The following is a 26,173-nucleotide window of genomic DNA, read 5'->3' on the forward strand; positions in this document are numbered from 1 at the left end:
TGATGTAGCCATTGTGTTTTACAGTTAATGACTCACCCAACCCCGTACGAACAAGCAAGGATAACTGTGTGGCGTGCGAGTTTGGGGAGAGAGCGGGTCTTCCTTGCTCTCTGTTGGCGACCTGAATAAAGGTGCAGAAACATACAAAATATTTCAAAAGAAAAAATATAAGAAAGATGAATTGGAAAGGCACAGTAATAATCATGCAGAACGTCTCACAGGTAGTGGGAAATCGAGGTTGTTCGATTTTGATGAGAAATCTCTGAATGCCATAGCATTTGGAAGATAAATAATAAGAGGGAACACAAAAACTGTGGTATTACATTTCTCATAATACCACTTGGCATCATTATGTATGGTATACACTAACATGATGAAATCATTCTTGGTTCCATTCCAGATTAAGCTTAATTATTAAAATGTATTTATTCGTAAGGATGATTTTTGTCTTTTCCTTTTCTGTGCTACTTTTCCTCTATAATACACCTGTCACTATTGCATGACTGGAGTTATGCGTATACAAGAAAAGTACACAAGTACATACAGAGCATAATTTTTGCGCACCCCCACGAAACACAATATAACTATAGGCCGAATTATAAAATATTGATTCTATCTCAATAATGATGTATGAAATTCAGACAAAAAGTTGTCGACTTGTCACTTACCACTTTTCGGTGTGCAACATGCCAAAAATGACATCATGCGATCAATTTTGGTCAAATTATTGCCCATTTTGATCGATCAGATGAATCTATCAAGTGATTCGGTCATCTGCTATATGAGAAAGTAATGTTTGGCGCCGGTTCGCAGGCCCCTGGAAACAGGGACAGGGTATTGTTGCGTCATCCGCAGTGCGCGCAAACTTCAAGTTGACGCAATCAAAGAATAAACATGTTTAGTTTTTTCTGCAATTGTCCTTTGTTTTCTGTCCCCTTTCACATAGAATTTATTTTAGAACATTATGAATGAAAAGAAAATGGCTTTCAAGGGAAATTGACTCAAATGAACATTAATATTCACGAATAAAACCAAAAATCAAACCCACAGACACATCGTAGTGACCAATCATTACCGTTGATTCCATAACGTTACCAGTCACGCACCGCTTGATGCGTGCTACCATTGGACCTCTGTTTATGACGTAATGACCTCACTGTTTTCTCACTCGTGATTGGTTCCGCGCGTGGCTGTCTTTACTTTCCGCGCAGATGGTCTACCAAATAGGAGGAATATCATTTTATCATTTTGTCATTATAAAGTTCTTCTTATTCAAAATGATGTAAGTGAGATGTTTCTTCAAAATTCTTATTTTTTCTTTACGCTTGATCTCCGACAAAATCATAAACTTTGACCCGTCTCATTTCTTGAAAGCATATTGGTATTGGAAGAGAGTGACTACTAATAACATGTTATTCTGTGGACTTGTCAGCACAGATGTAGAAGAAAAAGACGAAGAAGAGGACGAAGAAGGAGTAGGAGGAGGAGAAGAAGGAGGAGGAGGAGAAGGAAGAGGAGGAGGAGGAGGAGGAGGAGAAGAGAAACAAGACTGCTATATTTATCCAAGAATTTACCCTGCCGCGTTGAGCCTTGTAAGCATCGTCAGCTAGTTATCTACTTTGGTCAATGTTTTCTGATAGTGGTACAGCTGGATATGCCTGACTTTCAATCGGAGTACCCGAGTTCTTGGGTCCAGCCCTGGTGCTGAGTGTTGACGTCTAGGATAGCAACCTCTTGCAGCAAGAGCAAAACAAGAAGCTGGATTCTTGTCATTACCATGACATTTGCCACTCCAGCAAGGGTTTCTATTGAAGACACTGTTTATGAAATGCGACCCTGAATACTCGCGGAAGATTTTAACGATGAAACTTGAACTGTTATTTCGACTCACAGACATCTCAAGATGACATGTATTGCAGAAATAGGTGTATCATACTATCACCAAATCAGAGAGCTTATGAAAAGTCTAGAAGCTCCCAACTATTGCTTTGAAACGAAGCAACGCTATTAATGTTGGTTTACATCGTACCCATGCCACGCCCCAAGTTTACATGTCTATCTTTTATTTCTTAAACGTCGTCTTATGTATGTTATGCATGTTTCGAGAGCACCTAAGACGCAACACGGCGTGTGAAAGACACCTTGCATTGCTGCAATGTTTTTAATTATTGTAATTGAAATGTAACTTTTACCCTTTATGAAACTATATGAGTTAAAGGAACATTGTGCGTTTCCCCTCCCATACTGATGCAACTTTAAAATGCTTACAATATTAATTGTTTGTTTGTTTGTTGGTTGGTTGTTGGTTTTTTTTTTTTTGGGGGGGGGGGGAGAGATTAACAGTGAAAGGGCGCAACGCCATATTGAGCATTGCAGCATTTTGACGATTTACTTCTAATAATATCACAGACACAGGCACAACTTTAGAAAATTAGAACTGATAATTGCAGTATGTACAGTCAACCTCACATGATACGTCAAATAATCGCCTATTATTAAAAGTCGAAGGTCTTTTCAAGTCTTCTTCTCTTTATATTCTATTGATTTTTATCCCACAAAAGTTCAATTTCTCGAAGTCGAAGCTATTTCTTCAGTCCAAATAGATTTGACTTGGGCAAGGTTGACTGTGTTTACCTGTGCATCTTTTCAATTGAATTAGTATACCACATACAGTTTAGTCGAGTTTCGTCATAGCTGACATTCATATCAGCTCAAGCGTTTCTTTGATGTGATAATAGTTTCATGATAATAATGTTGATAAGTCATGAGGTTGTGGATGCAACTCCAAATAAAACACTTGGGAATATAAGGCTAGAATTATTTATTTACTCATTTATTTGAACTCTCTTCACAGAAGGAATAATAATCATTAATATATTATACGCCACCATTTTGCTTGTGAGATATGATTTTTTTTTTCCTTTTATACTGATTAATCCATAAAAGGCTGAGTGATTTATTGCACTCAATCTTTCTGAAGTTGGTTTGGTTTGATTTTCCTTAATTGCAAAAGGCACAGAATACTTGACATTGTGCTTTGGTCTCAAGATTTTTTTTTTCTGTTTTTTTTTTTTCTTGATTATAGATAGTATACCAGTGCAGGTTTTCCTAGGTTGACAATTAGGTCATACAATCTTTTTTTTTTTTTTTTTTGGTTTGTTTGTTTTTGTATTCTTTTCTGGAACAGTCATTCTCCTATGCATCTTATTCACTGGTTGAAGGTCAGCTCATACTTCAAACTTACAGTATAATATCAGCGTAGCTGTTGGAGTTAAAACCCTCAGTGCTTCCAAGAAATGTCCAAGATTACATCAACTTGATTTCTATTTCTGCGCATGCTCATGTTAGTTGAGGAAAGCAAAACTTGTTGTCAATGTTTTCTGGTTCTGGAATCCTTTTCACCATTGTCCAATGAATATCACTTTTCTTATTAGTTGTTGTACCCTCTGCGATGATTGCGAGGGTAATGCATGTGCTCATGGCATCGTCGTATTGTCATCGGTGGGCGTGGTCTAGAGTGTGGCTGTGGAGGGATGCTGTCAGGGTGCCACGCCCTGTTTGGAGGTCTTCGGTTGTCCACATGGTTGGCTGGAGGACGCCGCCAGTGTTGACCGACGTTGCCCTGTATCAACGTAAGAAAGAAGATTTGTTTTTGGTGAATGTAAATGAGATTGTCACCGTTCAAGAGACAGCAGGCTTAGGCGACCGTTTTAAACTTTATAAGCAATAATCTTAACTTTGATGAAACATGCATTTTGTCAGCTGCATTAGGGCCATTCTCATTGATGAAATTGGTAAGCGCAAGCAGGGATAATGTATGGCAACCAAGTGCAAGTTACAATCAATGCATCACCTGGCTATTGGAACTCAGTAGATTTGGGTTGATAATCTCCCTGGCAGCGTTTTCTCTGACCTCCCGCGACAGTTGAAATAACTGAGACATCTCGTCTGGCGGTGGATGAGGGGGTGGAGGAACCAGCCGTGATGGGGGAGGGATGAACGGCAGAAGAGGGTTGATGGGATACCCACTGATCAGCTGTCTGTTTAATGCGTGCTGCTGGTGGTTGGCCGAGATGTTTGGTCCTGAAGCGGCATCGCCTGGGAGAGGTAGAGCAGCAGGCATCATGGGGTTTGGAGGAGGTGGAACCATGAAGCAACTCCCAGCATGCACTGCAATGTTTGAAGATGATGGTGAGGGGAGGTAGGGTGGGGGAAAGTGAATCCTCTCTTTACTGATCATCTTCTGAAGAGCAACTCGCTCGAGGTTTTTGATATCCCGAAAAGTGAGAGGAGGAGGGATCGGGGGCAGAACGACTGGCACTGCCGTTGGTCGAGAGGAGATTGGGTCGTCTCCAGGGTTGTCATCACTCCCCGATTGAGAGATATTTAGTTTTTCTCTATTTTCATCAACCTCCTCATCGTAACCGTCATCATCATCGTCATCGTCAGAGTCTTTGGAGAGGATGATGCACTCCTCATTGCGCTGTATGATATCTAACGAGGCATCTCGCTCTGCACCTTCTGATCCCATAATGAATGAGATCGTCACACCGTCTTCATCCTCATCTTCGCTGTCGGGTCGGGACTCTCCAGTGAAGACGCGGTCGCTGTCAGAATCGACGGAGTCTCGTGCGTCTTTGACGCCGTCGTGTGTCCCTCCCGATGCCAGTTCTTCCTCCATAGCTCTCATATCGGCGACAAACTGATCTTGGTAGGTGATGACATCTCTTCCCGGCCACGGTCCGCGGCTGGACAGGAGTTCCTTTCTCGTTTGGAGATCGACAGCATCAATCTTTATCCCATTGATATAATAGCTCTGGGGTGGACAGAGGTCTGAGTAGTCAACTGGACCTTCGCAGTCCGCCTGATGAGAGGAGCCAGTTGCGTCATCCTACATGATACGAAATTACAGGTGAACAAACTTAAGTGTGATGCCTCAGCACTAGCATCCTTTCTAGAGATAACTTAACAACATTGCCAACACTTGAGCACAATTCTGGAGAAGAACTATCATCATTCAAAACCTAATGATCTCAGTGAAACGTGTACTTCAAACTTGTTAAGTAAGTCGTAATAGACATGATAAACTTTGATTAAAAGAATTCTTCATTTTTCTTTCTTTCCCTCTTTCTCGTCATGTATGTCTCAGCGACAAATGGCGGCAAAGTATCAGTTTTCAACAGGAACATAAGAAAGTCTTGTGACACAGAAAATTTGGCGGCGTTCCTTACTTGGTTCTTTTTCTTCTCTCCGTCCTGTGTCTGAACGTGTAGCCAGTTGTCCTTACTCACTTCCTAAAGACAGAAAAGTAAATCATTATCACTTTTTTTCTTAAAAATCTAAAATAACATTCAAAAGTCATGTTCACCCACTGAGAACAGGGAAAGTGTGTGAGCCAAGATGTTATGTAGCATGCGCACCGTTCTAAAGTGGACATATAAACTCATGTGGTTCGTTGTGCAGAACTTTGGGGACATCATGCTTTTTGGGTGACAATATTGTTTAGTAAACTGCACAACGATTGCATGCTCTCCGAGTATGCAATTTCCTATAAAGAGAGTTAACAATTTCGACATTTTATTTTTGTGAATAGGGGATAATAGCAATGGTGGTAATGATGGAAACAAACGAAATAGTTTTATCTCAAAATGGGTCAAGCGTCATTTTTACAGTTTTAAATTAAATTCACAATTAGATCATAGAGGAAAATAAAACCTTTCCGGCTGTACCTCACTAGTCACATGACAAGGGATAATTTTTCAAGTTATGATTACAAATGTTTTTGTCATTTCTTTTTTTTTTTTATTCGAAGGCTTAATCGCAAATATCTCAACCTCACGAGAATGCATTTAGCTCGTTTTTGCGATGAACTTCTCAGAATATGTACGAATGAATCAATAAGTACTCACTGTGAGCACGTCCTGTACAATGATCTTCGCCTGTTCCCTGCCTTCTGACTCTTTCTGGGCATCCTGTACACAAAGACGAATAGTACATCAATGTCAGAGTATAGATACTTAATTTTAGAGTAAAGATGAGGAAAAGCAAGAGAAGAAAAGGGACGACTTTCATTTGTAGGGACACTATAACAACGGACTGAATATCTTTACCACGATGAAAACATTGATGTTATTTTCTTACCTCCAGAATACCGTCGACGAATGCCAACGCCGAGTCCTCAGCGTCTTTCTGGACCCGGGCAGCCTGGGAAAGGAAACGGTCGAATGTTCAGCGATAGTCATAAAACAAACAAATAAATAAACAAACAAAAACAACAGCAAAACATGACAGTGATTTGCAGTCAAGATGAGACAAAAAACAAAAAACAAAAACAAAACAAACTGGATGTGAAACTTTTAACAAAAAAAAAAATGATAGTGAAAATGGGTTTATAGCTTGGATAATTTGTCAGACGAAAAGATAACAGTCACGCTTTGTAGGAAAAACAAATAAAGGAATATAATCAAACGTACACATAGTCTGAAATATCAACTTTCGCCAATGGTATACGATTAAGTAAATAAGTCTTCACTAACAATGTACACATTTTGTACAATGGTCCTTGACTGAACTTTTAGCTCTGATAACTTCCAGACGTCCTACAAGAAAGAACACTAGATACAAACGGTATTTCTACTTATTGTTTCTCCAGAGAATGAGTAGAAACTAAGTTCCCAACCGAAGTGGTTCTACAGTTTTGAAAATAGAGTCTTTTTTAAAGAAGACAAAAACACTTACCTCAATAACTTCGTGGAGAAAGCCTGCCGCCAAATCTTCGGCAGCTTTGATATCTCTAGCTGCCTGCAAAGGAGACAAAATAAAATAGACCGTGTCAATGATGGTCGAAATGTACACCTTCTACATTTGCATTTGCATTTGCCTGCAGCGAAAATTTCTTATCCTGTTGTGAAATGGGTTTAGAGGAGTTTACTTTATATCATACTCTATGTTAAGCAATCAATGCAATTTTGTTGGCTTTTTTTTTTCAGCCTGTGAATGCGTGAAAAAAGCATAGTAAAACTCTATCTCTCTCTCTGTCTCATTTATCTTTTTTGATGACATCTTACACGCCTTTTGTCTTTCTACAAACAGAAGCTGGAAAAAGGAATAAAAGAGAATATTTATAGAACTCTTACTTGATACGCATTCTGCACGATAACCTTTGCCTCTTCCCTCAGCTGAAATTCCTTGCTCACCTCCTGTGAAGAATGGAGACAAATCAAATAACTTCGTCTAAGAAAACGAGGAGATTCCTTGAACATTTGCCATAATTTACACAACTCTATCCCATGGATTTATGCCCGTGTTTTGATTGAGATGTAAAAATAGTAGAGATTTCAGCCAGAGATTAATAAATGAAAGATGGATTATGATGAAGATTTCAGGACGATCACTGGCAGCCTCCGAGATGGCACGCTAGGCAAAGAAAATGTTAAATAAGTACAATACGGTATATTCAAGACAGCTCGGTCAAGTTCATTTACAGCAAACAAATTAAGTTTCTTACCTTATACACTCCTTGCACAATGGCCTTTGACTGTGCCTTCAGATCCGATTCCTCACTCACTCCCTGAAAGATTTAATAACAGAAGCACGAAATATGTTGGAAGTTCATTTAAACTTTATTAATTCCGCAATTTTGCTTTTATTTATTTCAGATTCCAAACTAAGTGCTTATCTAGTCTCACGTTGCCTCTGGATAGCGCCTACATTTTGTTAAAGTCTTCCCAAGTATGAGGTAATCAATGAGTTACAAAACTGACAATGTAAACGTTGCTGCTTCTCACCTTCAGCACATCGTCAAGGAAGTTCGTCGCCGATTCTTCAGCAGCTTGGTGATCCTTTACTGCCTGTGAGCGCGGTAAGCGTGGTGAGTAGAAATTGTATAATGAAACCGATAAATGGTATATACTTGAATCATTCATATTGATTAAGTCTGCATAATGATGACTTATCTGCAGATTAAGGACGAAATATTCAAGGTATGAGGCACATTATTGTTTTGTGCATTAAAAATATATTATTAGAAATTTTCGATGTAGACTCGAATTAAAAGTGAAGTGTTGTTATATGTCAAAAATTCACGCAATATAGGCGTCATTAACAGGTTCAAATTGTTTCTTCCCCAACATTCATTATTCATACTGTATTCGTCTTTGATATTACCTGATTTAAATTACGGAATTTTGGCACGGGGAAATACGCATGAAACATTATTAGATAGGGTTTTATTGTTACAAAAGAAGGCACTTCGAATCATTTGTAACATTGTGTAATGCCGCTCCTTGCTCTCATACAGCTTCTTTGTTTTTTGAAAATAAGATTCTGAAAGTTTAAGATTTGTTTTTATTTCATTTAGGACAATTTATGTATAGTTATAATAACAACTGTCTTCCGCTTATATTTGATTCTATGTTTCCTCGTAACCTGACATACCATAGTTACCCGACAAGACAGTCTAATGAATTTCACTTGCCCCTGCTTAGAACTGTGTTAGCTCAGCAGACATTTTGTTTATACAGGCCCAAGATTCTGGAACTCCCTTAGTCCAGACATAAAAAATGCTCCTTCTTTGTTTTCATTTAAAAAAAGGATTGCAATCATTCCTCCTTAAGTCTTATAATGTAACAGAAAGAAATTGATTTTGTTTGTTTATCTTTTTCAGTAAGTAGGTTTTGTCATAAGCACCAGGATGCTATTGATTTTTCATAGGCATGTTAGGTCGCGTCTTTCGCGGAATTCCACATCGCATCCCCTGTTTTTTTTTATTGCAAACTTGTACATTATTACACGTGCCTTCACAGAACAGATAATATGTTCTGCTATCAGCAATTCCATACAATTGTATATATCACTTTCTCATCGCTTTCAACGCTCTACACTTCTAATATGGCTAATAGTCTCTGTTGGTTTGATCTTGAATGTATCGATTGATTTAGGCTTTTTGTATTTAGTTGTCTCGTCTCTTTGTATTTCTGCTTCTTCCCTTTCCCCTTTTCCACTTCTTTTTTCATCCCGCACACTTGTAGTTAAGTTTTCACCTTTATTTTTCCTCCTGTGAGGTGCCCACGTTGTACAAGCATAGTCTTTTGAGTGGGTACCTCCACTTTTTTTCGCAGAATGTATTAATATGTCTTTATAATAAATGCCTAATTTTGTAATGATTATTGACAAATGTTATTCTTTGCTATCTATGTATCATTCCTTCAAACGCATGTCGAATCTATATATTATTTCTTTTTTTACATTCTGTTGAAAGAAGTGAAAATAAAACCTTTGAATTGAATTGAAAAATGATTCCTTCTAACATTTGGATACCTACCTTGTATACATTCTGTACAATGGTCGAGGCCCGTTCTTCTAGTTCAGTCACTGCCCTTACCTCCTGCAAACAGGAATGAAGACATTTCGTCAATGCTATGCATGTTGCTGGTGTTCTTATTGATATTAATTCATCAACTAAGATCTTATCATTGGTCTATTATAATTATGATATATCATTATTTTAACATCTATGCATTACGAATTCAAAAAAAGAAACTGGTGGTTTACCATAATGCTTACCTTGAACACGTTCTGGACAATGGCCTTTGATTGCAGCTTCAGATCCAACTCAACATCCACTTTCTGAGAAATAGCAGAGGAAACCCGTAATCAACTCCATTTTACTTTTAACCATACCATCAGTGCATATATTTTTAAGTAATTGTGATGCCAAAAATGTTTTTAGATTCATCACATCAATGCACAGTATCCAGTTCAAATTTCGATTAGGAATTAATTTCAGATTCTAAACGGAACAAAACTAGTTAAACTTTGCTGCTTCTTACCATTAGCACGTCGTCAAGGAAGATTGTTGCCGATTCTTTGGCAGCTTTGTGATCCCTTACTGCCTGTGAGTACAATATTCATTGAAACAAATATTTTTACCAGAAGACGTACATGCATCGTATGTTGATTTACGTATGTATTTGTTTTTCTAATGATTTATTTCAAGAACGAAAACTCAATGTAAAACAGACACTCAGATCAGCTGGAATACAGGTATACTTGTCAAATAGTACATGCATGCGAAGGTCCAAGGATCATATCTTGCAGTATGGTCTGACAGAACGGCAGTCACTGAAAAAAAAAAAATATGATGCGCACCTTAAATACATTCTGCACAATGGTCGTCGCCTGTGCCTTTAATTCAGTCGCTTTTGCAGCTTCCTACAAAGAGAACAAAAGGAAGAAAGTGTGATTATGACAATGCATGTTTGAGAGTATGTTAGAGAAAGGGGGTCGTCAATATAACAGTTGTAGGCCCTAATTTTTCTCTGTTTTTTTTTCCGAATGGTTGTAAAACTGAAAGAAAGCACACTTTGTTGTACATACCAGAAATGGAAACCTGCTGAAGGTAATCTGTTAAACTAAAAAATATTATCACCCCGGATCACTTCAAAAATGATACAAGACTAATCACATTATGTTGACAAAAACACACTTACACATTACTTTCAAACAAACACAATAAGCTATGTTCGCTGAATGTCCTCTGTATATACATTTCAAATTGCGATGTATCCAAGATGTCTCATACTTCATGTGGATCATCCGCCACTTAGTTATATCCTCAGTTCAGACACGGTCAGTACATTTGCTTACTCGCATGAGTGTAATTGTCGCGGTAAGCTATTGTAATTTCTGTTACTTGACTTTACCTGAATATGTTGTGTCGCCTTTGAGTCGTTCTGTGTCACAGAACTCCTGCAGCAAGAATAAAAAAGAGTAAGAATGAGAGTTTATAGAATAACAGTGTTTCCCCTAAATTATCCCCTTGCTTTTTTTTATATATATATTTTTATTCATATAACAATGTACTCCATTTTTATGTTTACAAATCATAAACCAAGAAATTGTAATCACTAAAAATCATATGTTTCCCGTTCTGCAAATCCTCCCCGTTAGATGAATTAACTATCAGCATGGTTAAACGCTGCATGTCGTGATAACCATTAACCTGTTTTACAGTTAATGACTCACCCAATCCCGTACGAGCAAGCAAGGATGACAGCGTGGCGTGCTAGTTTGGGGAGAGAGCGGGTCTTCCTTGCTCTCTGTTTGCGACCTGAATAAAGGTGCAGAAATATACAAAATATTTCAAAAAAAAAATATAAGAAAATAGGAATTTTATTTGGATAGACACAGTCGTCATCATCACGAGGAATTTTTTTCACAGGATAGACTAGCTAGTGGAAAATTGAGGTTGATCGATTATGATGCGAGATCCCGGAATTCAGTTACAATGAGAGGTAAAAGAGAGAACACGAAAACTGTGGTATCACTTTTTTAGTGTGTAATAGTACTTGATATATTATTGATATATACTAGCACGGTAGATTTATTCTGATTCATTTATAAACTGATAAACTCAATTGTAAATATTTATTTCTAAGGAGGATTTTTATTTTCTTCTGTTACTTTACTACTCTTCCCTGTCATTCACATTATATTGTATGTAGTATATAATATGCGTATACAGGAATATGTATTGGATTTGCGCACCTCCAGAAACACGTCATGACTATGGCTGAATCAAAAAAGAAATGCTTCTATCTCAATAAAGCTGTATGAAATACAGATATAAAGTTGTCCACTTGTCACTTACCACTTTTCGGTGTGCAACATGCCAAAAAGGACACGATGCGATCAATTTTGGTCAAATTATTGCCCATTTTGATCAATCAGATGAATCTATCAAGTGATTCGGTCATCTGCTATATAAGAAAGTAATGTTTGGCGCCGGTTCGCAGACCCCTGGAAACAAGGACAGGGTATTGTTGCGTCACTCGGAGTGCGCGCAAACTTCAAGTTGACGCATTCAAAGAATAAACATGTCTAGTTTTTTCTGTATTATTGTCTTTTGTGCTCTGTCTTTCATATGGAGATTATTCTAGAACATTATGAATTAAAAGAAAATGATTTTCAACGAAAATTGACTCGAATGAACATTAATATTCACGAATAAAACCAAAAATCAAACCCGTAGACACATCGTAGTGACCAATCATCACCGTTGATTCCATAACGTGGCCGTGTATATGCAACGCGTGATGTGCGCTACCAAGTTGACCTCTGTTTATGACGTAATGACCGCACTGTATAGGCCCATAATGTTACTTGTGGTTAGTTCCACGCGCGCTCGTCTTTACGTTTCGCGTTGTTGGTCTACCAAATAGGAGGAATATCATTATCATTTTTTCATTTTATTCAAAATATCCTTCTTACTCAAGGGGACGCAAGCGAGATGCTGCTTCAAATTTTTACTTTGCTCTCCACCACTCTGGATCTGCGAGAAAATCATAAACTTTGACCCGTCTTGGAAGAGAGTGACTACTAATAACATTTGATTTCATTTAATTTCAATTTATTTCCATATTTCTCACATATAGCACAAAAACGTATATAAATACAAAAATTATACAAAACATAAATGAGATGAAACTTCAACTGAATGTACAAAAGTTTGTCTTGGTATAAACACAAGGTCTGTATACATGAGAGTTGACATGGTTGAGCTATGGTCATAATGCGAGAAATATGATGGCGCCAGCGTAAAAGCAGGCTTGTACAGCCGCAGGTCCCGTGATAAATCAGATTAGGGGAACTATGAAATACAGATATCTTTTAGACCATACTACAACTGGGGGGAACCGATTAAAACAAGCAAAAACCTGATCAAATAAATGTTGATAAATAAAATCATACAGAAAGGCCACATGTCGCAACAATATTATATCCTACTACAAGTAAGGGCATTGGGAGAACAACGACTGAGATTGTAAAGATTCAAGTGGGTGTGGAGGTAATGGTGTAACAGTATGGCATAAATACACCTGTGGACATGTCAGCAAAGAAGAAGAAGAAGATGACGACAATGAAGGAGGAAAAAAAGGGTTCTTATACAGATCAGTATAAGAACTCCTTTTTTGTTAAGACAACGGTGGACTGGAATCATCTTCCAGACACCATAGCAACCTCCCAAACAGTAGCAATCTTCAAGGCTGCGGTCGGGGACCACTTTCTTCAGTACCAGTAATTTTCATCAGCCCTCTCACTCTCTCCGGTGCACTAATACCACAACGGTCCTGCATTGCACACATCCAGATCGAGAAGAAGAGGGATGATGATGAGGAGTGGTGGTGGGTGGTGGAGGAGGAGGAGAAGGAGGAGGAGGAGGAGGAGGAGGAGGAGGAGAAGGAGGAGGAGGAGAAGGAGGAGGAGGAGGAGAAGGAGGAGGAGGAGAAGGAGGAGGAGAAGGAGGAGGAGGAGGAGGAGGAAACAAACATGACAAACAAAACTGTTACAGTTATCAAAAAAAAAAAATTACCCGGTATTGAGCCTTGTAAGCATTTTCTTTCTCTCTCTCTGTTCTCCCTTCTTTTTTTTTTTATATATGTATGTATGTATGTATGTATGTATGTATGTATGTATGTATGTATGTCTGTATGTCATGTCTGCGTACCTGTCTGTTTGTCTGTCTATCCATCATTAAGACCCCCGTATTTTTCTGTGTCACCAGCCTCTCTCTATATAGTTCACTGTCATGTATCCTTTAGATTGGCTACCAATGATTTCTACCGACTCTTAATGGATGTTATAATAAAAGTGAATTCCATTGTGATATTCCAATTCAAATCCAAACTATATTTCCATTTTTTTTCAACACAAGAAGCAAAGTGTTATGTAGTTTTGTATGAAAACAAATTAGAAAAGTATAGATAACTTTAAAAATTTAGGGAAAAACCAGACACACATAAAGGTTATGAACTGAGTTATGAACTGAAGAAAAAAACAAGTTATGAACTGAGAGTAAGAAAAATCGGCATCTCTGTGTGATGCAGGTGCTGAGGAGCTCTCCATTATTATCTTAGGCACACAAAATTTCACTAATTTTCTTTTTTTTAAATATATTTTGGCACTGACAGAACTTATCCGCTGAGGATGAAATACAAAAAATTATGACTCTTACTATGTTACAGTACCAAGAATATATCTGATTTTTTTTTCGAGAAAAATGAAAATGTGTTACTTTTTGTAAACAACGAAGGAATGGAGATCTTCTTAACGTCTACTTTACACAGAGTTGCCGATTTGTTTTGTCCTCTAAACTTTTGCAGTTCATAACATTTATTGCATGCCTATTTTTTTTCTCAACTTTCGTGCACTGATCTACTTTTCTGATTTTCCTGTTTTCATACCGTATATACAAAGTAATATAATATCGGGAGAGAATTCTCCTTTAATTGTATTTCATTCTAATTGGTGCTAAGCCAAACTAAGCCAAACAGCAAGAAGCGTGAGTATACATCCTGCAATCTATCTTTTCATGAAGCTTACCATTATAGCACACTCACACACACACACACACACACACGCACACACACATACATACACACACACACACACACACGCACACACACATACATACACACACACACACACACACACACACACACGCACACACACACACATACACACACACACACACACACACACACACTTACAAAGTGTGTTGTAAAAATCACAACCCGACTCGCCAAACAAAGAGAGTGCACGGTTTATAACACAATGCTTGTTCAGAGGGTCAATGGTTTCATTTAATTAATAGAATTTTTCAAGCACGCACGACCAACAACAACATCTACAACGTCCTTCTCGATGTCATTACGAAGTATTAAGGAAGACTTACAAAATTGTAAGTGTGTAGTGTATACACAGTATAGTCGCTCTAGGCAACTTTCACATTCGGCTTTCTTTGGTGTTATTGCTGCTTCAAGATTTAAGCGAACTGGTCTTTGTCCGAAATCAATGAAACACATTTGGAGTTGATTAAAAACCCAACAACAACAACAACACAGAAACTGCAGAAACACAAGTGGAAATCAAACAAGCGTATTCGCGCATGCATTTACGAATAAGAGTCAACAAAAGTCAGCAAAGTGAGTAAACATACGATGTATATCCTAAGATATTGTCACATATCCCGTGCACTGATAACCATGATAAAAGTAAAACACCATGATGTCGCTTTGTGTAGACTATAAACACTTTAGGAGTTGATAAAAACGGCAAAACACAAACTAAAGAAACACATGTAGAAATCAAACAAGTGTATTCGTCCATTCGTTTAAGAGTCAACGAAAGTCAACAGAATGAACATACGATGTATATCCTAAGATACTGTCACATTATCTTGTGCATTGATAACCATGATAAGACACCATGATGTCGCTTTTTGGTGGATTATAAAACAGATCACTATTAAGAAAACAGCATTCACACACACTTGAGATGAACTTCTGAGTATGTACAAGTCAGAACAAAAATTCAACTTATCTTTTTTTTTCTTTTGCTAACGAAGAACACGACCCATCGAGCAAGCATTGCTACACTTATTATGTATAGGTCTCAGATGCATTCAACGCAAAAAGAAAGATGCCTCGTTTAAGGAAAAAAAAATGAAAGTTGTTTTTTTTTTCCCATTTTTGGTCATTAATTGCTTCTCTTATGAAAATGATAGTTTCCGCCAAAATTTCGTGACTACATGATATTTTAAGCCTCAGAGTCAAGCTTTCTGTTCCCCAGTACAATAACAAGTTTCATTGTGGTGCGAATGCTACCATGTTTTTCATGTACCATTCGTGTGCACGCGTTTCGCTATCGATCCATACACAACATGCATGACAATCATGATCACTTTCGGGCATTCGCGGGAATCAATATTCCATTGTCACAGAGCACATTGAAGCAGACAAGATCCTCCCGCGAACAATGCTTGCAAGGAGGCACAGAGTTGCATACACTTTTTAAACATTCTACATGGTCATAAAAAAATGACAGGAATGTCGTCCAAAGATCATCCCTGCAAATTCAAAGATGGAAACAGCACTGATCAAGCGCGATAATCTGTTACACGTCAACGTGTAACAATACATTATACGGCTGCAACGGTGTTTACTTCGGACTGCGATCATTTAGCCACAGCTAGGCATTGTATTATATTGAGAATTAAAAGTGTGGCGTCGCCCACTTACTTTGACTATTATGTTACAGGTACCTATGATTTTTTTTCTTATTCTATTCATTAAGAAGCTGAATAGGAAATACATTTTGTTAGTATTGCTACCTAGCATGCAACAGACAAACAAACATTATTCGACACGAAGTCTACGTTCATCATCAAATGCATTGTTACTCCAAACACACTGAGTAAAACATGGATAGGGTGATCGTGCTTTCTCCGTTATGAGACCAAAATTGTGGAATCAGCTACCTTTTCAGTTAAGGCAACTGTCATCTACGGAGACATTCAAATCCAAACTTGAAACGTATCTGTTCCTCTTACACTGAGGATTGAAATTGCTGTCACTAAACAAATGTTCGAAACAATATTCTTTTACATTCTTTATTTGGTATATGTTATTATGTTTGTATGTTGTATGCCATTTTATTCTTTGTTGTCATGTTTTGAACATGTATATGCATACATACTATATCCATCTTTTCATTCTTGAAGCGCTATGAGCACTGAAAGGTGTATCTGTGCGCTATACAAGTAGCCGCTGTTATTATTATTATTATTATTATTATTATTATTATTATTATTATTATTATTATTATCATTGTTATCATTATATCCCATATACAGATAACAAAAATGATTATGTTCGACAAATATTCCGACTAAACGAAAGTACGGATTATTCATCCTTACTATGCGTGTGGAACAATCTTCCCTCGCTCTTTTGATTAAAATTCTGTTTAACACACGAATACATACACACAGACACACACACTCATATATATATATATATATACATGTATACCTTACTTATTTCCACATGAGGACTAAAACTTTTTGATAACATGGATTCGAACAGATAATTAAGGAAAACAAAATTATGGAATCTCAATCATCATTTGGTTAGTGCAGTTACGCAGTATCAATAAGCATGTAAGCAGTCAGACAATGATTCAAATTAAGAAACAGAAATACTGTTCTAAGAGCGACAAAGTCAAAAGGATATAATGTTTACATTATCACGGTGTTAAATCATTCAAATCACATTCTGATGTTTAGTATCATCACACACACACACACACACAAAAAAAAAATGGGCTTGATAGTCTAGAAACTCTAGAGTATTCCCTTAAAGGGGAAGGCTAGTAACTGATCAGTGGGAATCAGTGGAAATGCTGGGAGATGATTGTTCCAATCCTTATGGGATTCATTCAAGAGTTCATTGTATATCTATTGTTGTGTGAAAATGATTTGCTTCAGAATGGTCTCATATTCAAGTAATGTGCAGTTTAATGCTTCCAGGTTAGCGTCCCTGGTCAGTGACGGAGCATTAATCTGCACATTACTTGAATATGAGACCGTTCTGAAGCAAATCATTTTCACACAATAGATATACAATTAACTCTTGAATGAATCCCATAAGGATTGGAACAATCATCTCCCAGCATTTCCACTGATTCCCACTGATCAGTTACTAGCCTTCCCCTTTAAGATCTAGACTTTCCGATCTGTCCTAATACCATTCCAAAACTGAGCTGGACAGGCCTTCTTTGTATAGGTATATACATACACAATACATACATACATACATGTACATACACACACACACACACACACACACACACATATATATATATATATATATATATATATATATGTATAAGGCTGTATACATAGTGATAGAACAATTACTTGCACGATAGAAATTGCAATGCAATGGAATTTGAACGAAATTCCTTTAAGATTGTCTACGCACTCAACACTATCTAGATTCGATTTGATCGGAAACACGTAACGTTACGATGAAAACATTCATTCAAGTTCCAATGTGATGAGTAGAGTAGAGATGGATGGAAAAAGTGAATTGCAAGATTCTGCGTAAGTCGCAGCTGTGTCACGATGTCAAAACTGCATATCGCTTGTAGCCGAGGTCATCCATGACATCGAGGCAGTCAGCTTCCACTTGCTCGATCTCGACTTGGCTCAAGTCCGACATCCACTGATTGGCGATCACCCTTGAGTTCTTCTTGACATCAAAAGTGCCCTTTTCGCTATTTTCCACTTTAGTATTGTCGACTATCCACGACTTTACCGACGCGGGAAAAGGCAAGCCGACAAACTTGTACAAATCCTGTGCCACTTGCACCGGAGCCTCGGCGAAATCCTCGTACCGGAGGAGGTAGTATCGACCCCGCAGCCAGTCGGGCATGTTCGCCGAGATGCGGACATTCCTCCGAATCCATCCGCACATATTCGGAATACAGTCCTTGGGGCGCTCTGTGATGTTGTTCAGACCCAGAGGGGCTAGGCGACCCAGCGTGGCGAACTGTGGTCGTTGTCGGTTTACCAGATCGGGATAAACCTCGAAATAATAGTGGATCCTGGAAGCCGCGGCACCTCGAGGATCGCGCACGAGATGGACGACCTTAACATTTGCCTCGCTGTCCTCGACGAGAGACCTGAGATCATCCAAATCCGCTCGAATGAGCTTAACTGCCAGTCGACCCTTAAACTGCGAGCAGAGGTTGCGGACCCATTGCGGATTTGGTATCTTGCAGTCCGTGGTGGGGTTGGCCACCTCGCATATGGCGCGGTTTTTAATCGTCCCTCCCCAAGAGTTGCTGAGACTTACGAACTCGCTGGTGAAGTTGCACCCTGCGATGTCGCGAAGAGTTTGGGTGGTGTAGCTGTGGACTTCGGGAGACGTGAAGTCCTTGGGGAGTCGGTTCTGGCGTCTCAGAACGTCGACCAGCCACAGCGGCTCGAAAAGAAAGAAAATGTTCTGGTTTTGGTTGAAGATTTCGCCGACTATCGTTGATCCGAACCGCCACTGCGCCAGGACAACAATAAACGGTGGAATTTCTTCTGTTTTCTGTTCACCACTTATGTCATTCACGTCTCCTACCCCTGGATCCTCCTTCCAAGGATAGTTTTCTGAACTGTTGAGATGGTCCTCATTTCCTATGTTATCGAGATTCACGTTGTATCCATCATCACTCGCTTTCTCACCAGTCTGATTCACTTCGACTTCACGCAGAGGAGGGGCTGTGGAATCCCTCTTCCCAAACTTATCTGCCGCTGTACCGCTTACTTCTCGAAAGTCGAGTGGGCCTCTCTTAGTGAACAGAAAGTCCTTGGCTACATAAACCGTTGTGAAGATAGCAAATGCCAGCGATATATTGACCAAGCATTGAAACAAGTTTAGCCGACGACATCTTCCCGACGCTATAGGCATTGTCATTGTGCTGGTTAGCTCTCTCACGTTATACAGTAATACCACCAACCGCACAGATAAATTGCAGTCACAACTCTTGATTATCGATTAGAAGCTCAAGATCCTTACGGGGCAGAGCATGATCCGCATCGCCACATCACCTGCAACATATACGCCTCGTTCAACCTCATCATCTCTCCGAAAGAGTATGTTTATCAGTCAAAACGAACTCGTGATCCCTTCCATATGGTCCCAGTGGAGCATCCAGTGAATTAAACCATGTTTCACAGGGACTCGAAGGGTACATTTCCGTCACTCGCCTGCTATACTTTCACCTCAACACCCGTACATGGCACGTTGATCTACCTAATTTTCTCCTTGCCCCGTTCATTCTATGAGAATGCCGACGCCGCAAATGGCGAAACCAACACGTACAAGAGAACTATCGATGCGCATCGCCGCACGATAAGAATAGGCAAGTCCGAACAATGGTGTGGGAGCTCCTCCGTGAGGGGATGGGGGACAACGACTTACGTAAGACAAATATCAATGGGCTTCTGTTTGTTTCATTTTCCACCTTAGAAAATGGCTGGATAGCCCACATTTCAGCTGCACTAGCTGGTCTTCCATGGGGTCCAGTTGGATGTGAGGCCAGACCACTTCACCGGATTATGCATTCTGCTCTTTGCGATGAATAAATGAAGCGGCATCTTTTACGTGCATGAGTTGTTATTCTCTCACACACAAAACCTCCAGGGCAATTCCACGGTAACTCGCGTTACAAATAATGGGTACATTTATGGGATAATGTGCCAATATCTTTGTAATTGGTAGGATCTACAAGTTACTTTTTTCATCATGGGTTAAGTAGACATATACCAACTAAATGAATCCAAAAAGAAAAATAAAGGACAAACATGTTGGGATTCTTGAATTATTAAACTTTGGTAGCTCGCGTTACACAAAAAGGACATGGTCAATTCTATAAAGACCTCTTTTTGGAAAGTCTCCTCATACTAGACAATCTCGTCCACTTCCTGGACTGTATTCGTATGCAGTGTACCCGCGTACATACGGACGTACGTTGATGGTGTCTGTATGTACACTGTATAACACAAGATCACCCCTCCTGAGTCCTGAATGAGTACCAATTGGTGGAGTGTCGCAATCAGCGGTTGGGCGCATTGTGTGGGTGCATGCATGATTGTGTATGCGTGTGTTAGTGTGGGGAATGCGGACGATTAGAATCGTCCAGTATCTGGACTATAGACAATCTTGATAAAATTTTTCCTACCTTGAATTGATGGTGGGTTAGGACTCATAAATCAACGCTATCAAAGTTGAGTAACAATAACCTGGTAAAATATAGGGAGCCTTTATGTCGGTAACTCGCGTTACGGTAACTCGCGTTACATTATGTCCACTAACACCTGTAGGTGACACAAATTGATGACATACAGCTGTTCTGATGGCACTGAATCTTGTGTTGAATGTTTTGAAAGATGCTTATTTTTGTAGATAGTAAAATGAATAAATGTTAAACAAATATTTTACTAATAAAACCCAATAGAAGAAAGCATTTAAGACTAATGAGAGCTTCACTCCTCATAGAGACCTTGAATACGTTTGAATATACACCCAGGTGGCTTAGGTGTATAAGCGCATTGTAGTTTTCAGAGTGTAAAGATGAAAAATGTTGAAAGTCTTTTTAAAACAAAACATAAAAGTATCAAAACCTATCTACAAGTTTACAAAAAAGCTTACAATCTTCCAAAAATTCAAATCCTATCTTTGTGAGGAGTGAAAACTAGTACATTTCTTTGCAACTGATTGACAAATAGACCAGTTCATAATTCCACTTTGCGCATGAGCAGAAAAAGGTCATGTACCAACAGGCATTTTGGTTTGTAAGTTCACTGAGATTTTAAGCATCTGTGATACAATGATTATTCATGCGATCCTTATCTAAATGATGCTTGCCAGCACATCCACCTGACAGTAAGAATGGTATTTTGCAATATAAAAGGAAATATTAGCTATTACCACATTAAACCCAAAACAATGAAATGGATGCCTGCTGAATTATAAACTGATGGGAGTATTGTGATCCCCTGATCTAAATGCAAGTTAATTTGTTTTTTAACATGAATTCCATAAATTGTTATGTCGGGCAAGCTTATGCATTATGCCGCTTTGAAAACGAGTGATGTGCCGAACCAACTGAGAAAAACAGAAAGGTCATTTGTACCAATGTGTACATGAGTTACTGTGTAATTACGAACTGGCTTATTACCCTACGTCGACGTAAATAAGGACTGAATTGATCAGTGTTTTAGTAGTAGCCATGATAAAAAAGTAAGGGGCGCACATACTCGAGCAGTATTCAAACCTAAGACCTCCTGATCACCGGGCGACAGCAAGTGTTGGTTCTAATCCGTATAGCATGCAGCGGGTACTGTGTAATTATTCAAATTCATGAAATTCTTCCGTTGAGATGTTTTCATTGCAACTGATTGATACATTGCCCTACATAAACGTAAATAAGCACTGAATTGATCAGTGTTTTAGTAGTAGCCATGATAAAAAATCATGGTCATACATTCACACTCGAGCAGGATTCGAACCCACAATCTCCTGATCTCCGAACAGGCGTCATCTTCAGTAGACCACGAAATAAGGATTAGAACCAACACTTGCTGCTTTATAGCTTTCTATAATAAAAAAATTCTGTAATACTGATGCAAAATGTCTTATCCTATTATTTATTATCTATTTTCAGCAGAACATCATAAATCAAGATGTACGTTTAGATGTAACACTAAGAATTTTTTTACAAAAAAAAAAGTACAATAACAACTCACGATATCTTTTGGTTATTCATAACAATATGAAACATGTTCTGTTTTTCACTCATTTTTTTGTTTAAGTATGTAGTTTACAATTTGTCAAAAAAACTCACAATGTCTTTTGGTTATTCATAACAACATCAATCATTATGTTCTGATATTCACTTATATATATATATATATATATATATATATATATATATATATATATATATATGTATATATATATTAAGTATATCAAGTTTACAATTTGTTTTCTTGGTATTAACCATCAACTTACATGCATTCGCTAAGAACCATAATCTAGTAATACCAGATTTAAATACATTTGAATTACTGCAAGGATTTCTGAACTGATGCTGTACTCGTGCTCACATGAGTATCGCAAGCTTACCTTCCATGCATACAGTTTGACAAGAGAAATATGGGACCCGAGTGTGTGGATGGTGGTGGTGAGTGTGTTTGTTCCTGTGATGTGTGGTATCGTGGAGGGCTTGTGCTGCACATCCACTCACGGCGACAATCAGGGAGAATTCCGCCTGACCATCCGGTTGCTGTTGTTCGTGTTTATTGGCGCTTTTCAATCAGTCTGATTATCTGCGCCACGTCTTCTCCATACTAATATTTTTGTTGTTGTTGTTATTAGATTCTGTGGCGTACAATTCGTGTGCTGAATATTGACGCCATCTACCTGCGGGTCTCTGTACCTTTTTGGCTTTCGTTGTTGTTACCGTACTTTTCATGAAGGGTCCCAGGTCCGGCGTCAGTGAAACGTTCCTCTAACTTTATTCTTTTCTTCTTCTTCTTTTTTTTTTTGTTGTTATGGGTTGCATCTTCTTGACAATCCGACTCTGTACTTTGAGCAGATTTCTCAGCCTCAGGAAGCCTAGTCCACTCCGATGCGTGAGAAGTGTTTACCCTGCCAGGACCTGTTATTGACGCCTCTAAATCCGAAATATCAAATAAAAAAAAAAACACATAATAGAAACAAAACAAACAAATCAAATGAAACAAAACTAATACTAATACTCCGGGGTTGCATCTCTTTTATTGACTCGTGGCTGTTCTGCATGAATGATCCCCAAGTAGCTTAGTCTCTTCTTGCCAGCCGTTTTCTCTAAAATCTAAAATAAGACAACCTCCAAAACAGCGCAACCATATTATTTTGGGTGATGTGAAAAAAGACTTGGGCCTGGAGATAATACCCTTTATTGTTCCGGATAAAGTATCCACAATGCAGAGCAACAAAGGAAAGAATTAACTCCCTCGAAACCACTATTTAGAGCTCCAGTGATAATGCATACAATAGGTTGTGAATAGCGACTGCAGTTTCGATACACCTGTTGGTAGACCTTATCCGTCGCTGAAAAAGAATAATTTTGACACAAGGTATTCTTCCAGTACGGTAAGACAGGAGAAGACAATGGTTAATATGCAAGCTGGGTTTTCTATACGGATTGCGTAATGATACTACGGATCTGTGTCGAGGTTTTCTGCTCGTATTTATTCATGGGGCAAATTATTTGTATAAGGCCCCATTTCTCTCTCTCTCTCTCTCTTCTTTCGATCTTTAAAATAACAACAACAACAACAACGTATTTATTCGCTCCGCGTTTAAGGTAGGTCAGGCATATAGGTGCAAATTGTAAGAGTACAAGTGTCGTGCCCCACCCATGCATAAATCAAAACTAAAATTGCCTTCTCACAAATTCATTTTGTTTCATTTCACATCATTCCATTTTCCTTCATTTCATTCCATTCATTCATGCCGTTTGTTTTGATTTGATTTGATTTCATTTCATTTCATTTCATTTCATTTCAGATTTGAGTGGATTGAAATATAACAAGTTTGGGTGGTGTTATTCCAACAGACGTAATGTTTGTATTTGGGCTGCTTCAATTCCATAGTAACCACAGTGTAAAATTCCCTCTCCTTTGTCGTCGACTTGTAAGGCTCCTGTAACCATGGTAACTGCTCTTTTACTTTTTTCGGTTCCCCGTTTTTGTGCAATCTACCAATCATCTCTCCGGTAATCTGCTCCCCTCCTACCAAATGGCGACGTCGTTCCCGCATTCTACCTATCGAAAAGTCCATAGCATCACATTAGCTTTATTCATTCACCTTTTCTCTCTCCCCTTCTCTTTCTTTGTATCGTAATCTACACGCACACACACACACACACACACACACACACACACACACACACACACACATACACACACATACACACACACACACACATATACATATATATATATATATATATATATATATATATATATATTCGATTGTCTATTGAAAAAAAAATGTAAACATATGAACAAATATCAAACATATCAATCCACATCGAATATAGTAGATTCAAAATTAAAGAAACTGAATTTCCACATTATTGCTTTGTATACTTTCGCAGGCAATAAAATCATGAGAATGAATAGACCAAAATTTACGAGACGTAAATAAGATTTTCGATTTGAGTGAAAGAACTAACAATTAGAGTTATTGACAGTAACACATCATCATCAATTAGATTCACACTATACGCGTACACACCGGAAGTTATATTCCCGTCATTAGGGCAGCATCAAAACAAAAACAAAAACAAAACTTCTTATCTTGATTTTATTCCATATTTAATCAGTCGACAAAGGAGAATAGATTTCACAACACATGTTCACCCTTCATGTTGGAAAAGGAACACTCTAGCAAACATTTATCAATATAAAATCGTATATAAAATGAACTGCGCGAGAATTAGAACAACACGTGATAATAATATCCAAAGTGTACAATATCAAAGCCGGTTTTTCTTTCAGCATGGCAATGATCTGAAGATCAATTAGCTATCTTCTAGTCTCGGCGTCATGTAGAAATAATGTTGAGAGATACCTTTTTTTTTTTTGCTTACAGTTACATTATCATCAACAGTATAAAGATAGTACTATTATCTTTCTTTGTTTTGTCTCTATCAATGGCGTAACATACAATTTATTCATGTCTTCTATTTTCTTTCTCTAATCGTTTCAAAATGTTTCCATTCCATACTTTTTCAAATTTTATTCTTTGTACTACAAACATTATCATCATTCTCTTTGGGGAGGCATTCTAGTAGGCTCTCCTAAAAGTTAATTCTCATCTTTGTTTTTAAATGTTGGACTGCTCCTGGACATTCATCAGCATTCTTTATCGTCCACTTGAAATCATGAAAATTTACATTTACCACAATCATAAGGGTTCAATATCAGCAAGAAATGTTGTTCATTTGTTTGTTTAACTTGTTTTTCAATCCTTGAATAGGAGTACAAAGCATGATTCCTCGAAAACGGCACAAGGTGATTTTGTATTACAGCATTCTTTCACGGAATCAAATATATGCTATAGAAATAGAATAAAAATACATAAATAATAAGGTCTTATTTAAGCCTCGTCAGTGTTGCCACTGCTCTACATGAGGGTCCTGTCATAATGGTTACAGTTCTTTTTTTCCGAAGCTTCGTTAATCTGAAAATTAAAAAAAGGGGTTCGTAATTCCGAAAATGAAATCAGGATCGTTATTCCAGCGTTTCGTTATTCCGAAGATTCGATAATCCGAAAATGAAAAAAAAAATAGTACATAATTCCAAATTGTCGTTAAAGAGACTGCATTGTTTTTGTTGAAACCTGACTTCAGGTTTCAGACATTGCGCACGCGCGCGCGCGTGTGTGTGTGTGTGTGTGTGTGTGTGTGTGTGATAACGTTTATTTGATGAAAATTGGCTTTGAAATGGCCGAGGTATCCAAAACAGTGCAATCTTAATAAAAGGTGGGACCCACCTTCTCTTACGATCGCTTTGTTATATTTTAACTTTGGATGTCTCGGCCGTTTCAAACCAATTCTCATCAATTAAACTTTAAATTCCTCTTAGAATGGTATGATCTGTATTATTTCAAAGGTGGTTTCTTGGTATCTCGCAAAAATTTGAAAGCCCAATCATCATTTCCATCCCTTTAAAGCTGACCTTGCGATATTATAGGTATCCTCAGAATAGTTGTGGCATGTGTGGACA

At 38.2% G+C, this 26,173-nt stretch overlaps 3 protein-coding genes and 1 long non-coding RNA gene across 4 annotated transcripts; all 4 read right to left on the reverse strand.

Moving 5' to 3' along the window:
* Positions 1 to 2,897: 2,897 nt before the first annotated feature.
* Positions 2,898 to 4,260, reverse strand: LOC140244969 (uncharacterized). The gene is made up of 2 exons (XM_072324577.1): positions 3,854 to 4,260; positions 2,898 to 3,622 (listed from the first exon to the last, which is right to left on the reverse strand). The coding sequence occupies exons 1-2, from the start codon at positions 4,238 to 4,240 to the stop codon at positions 3,431 to 3,433; spliced, it is 579 nt and encodes a 192-aa protein (XP_072180678.1). The 5' UTR covers positions 4,241 to 4,260; the 3' UTR covers positions 2,898 to 3,430.
* A 185-nt stretch (positions 4,261 to 4,445) lies between these two features.
* On the reverse strand, positions 4,446 to 9,555 carry LOC140244846 (uncharacterized). The gene is made up of 11 exons (XM_072324456.1): positions 9,542 to 9,555; positions 9,323 to 9,377; positions 7,788 to 7,850; positions 7,508 to 7,570; positions 7,137 to 7,199; positions 6,739 to 6,801; positions 6,142 to 6,204; positions 5,910 to 5,972; positions 5,232 to 5,294; positions 4,500 to 4,891; positions 4,446 to 4,452 (listed from the first exon to the last, which is right to left on the reverse strand). Exons 1-11 carry the CDS (start codon positions 9,553 to 9,555, stop codon positions 4,446 to 4,448), a joined length of 909 nt encoding a protein of 302 aa, XP_072180557.1.
* A 33-nt stretch (positions 9,556 to 9,588) lies between these two features.
* Positions 9,589 to 10,197, reverse strand: LOC140244678 (uncharacterized). The gene is made up of 3 exons (XR_011902300.1): positions 10,150 to 10,197; positions 9,831 to 9,893; positions 9,589 to 9,627 (listed from the first exon to the last, which is right to left on the reverse strand). It is a non-coding gene; the product is annotated as an uncharacterized lncRNA (long non-coding RNA).
* Positions 10,198 to 17,960: 7,763 nt separating this feature from the next.
* Positions 17,961 to 19,307, reverse strand: LOC140244847 (carbohydrate sulfotransferase 1-like). Its single transcript, XM_072324457.1, has one exon. The coding sequence runs from the start codon at positions 19,305 to 19,307 to the stop codon at positions 17,961 to 17,963; it is 1,347 nt and encodes a 448-aa protein (XP_072180558.1).
* Positions 19,308 to 26,173: the final 6,866 nt, after the last annotated feature.

Source organism: Diadema setosum, chromosome 21, assembly GCF_964275005.1.
Source record: "Diadema setosum chromosome 21, eeDiaSeto1, whole genome shotgun sequence".
Taxonomy (NCBI): domain Eukaryota; kingdom Metazoa; phylum Echinodermata; class Echinoidea; order Diadematoida; family Diadematidae; genus Diadema; species Diadema setosum.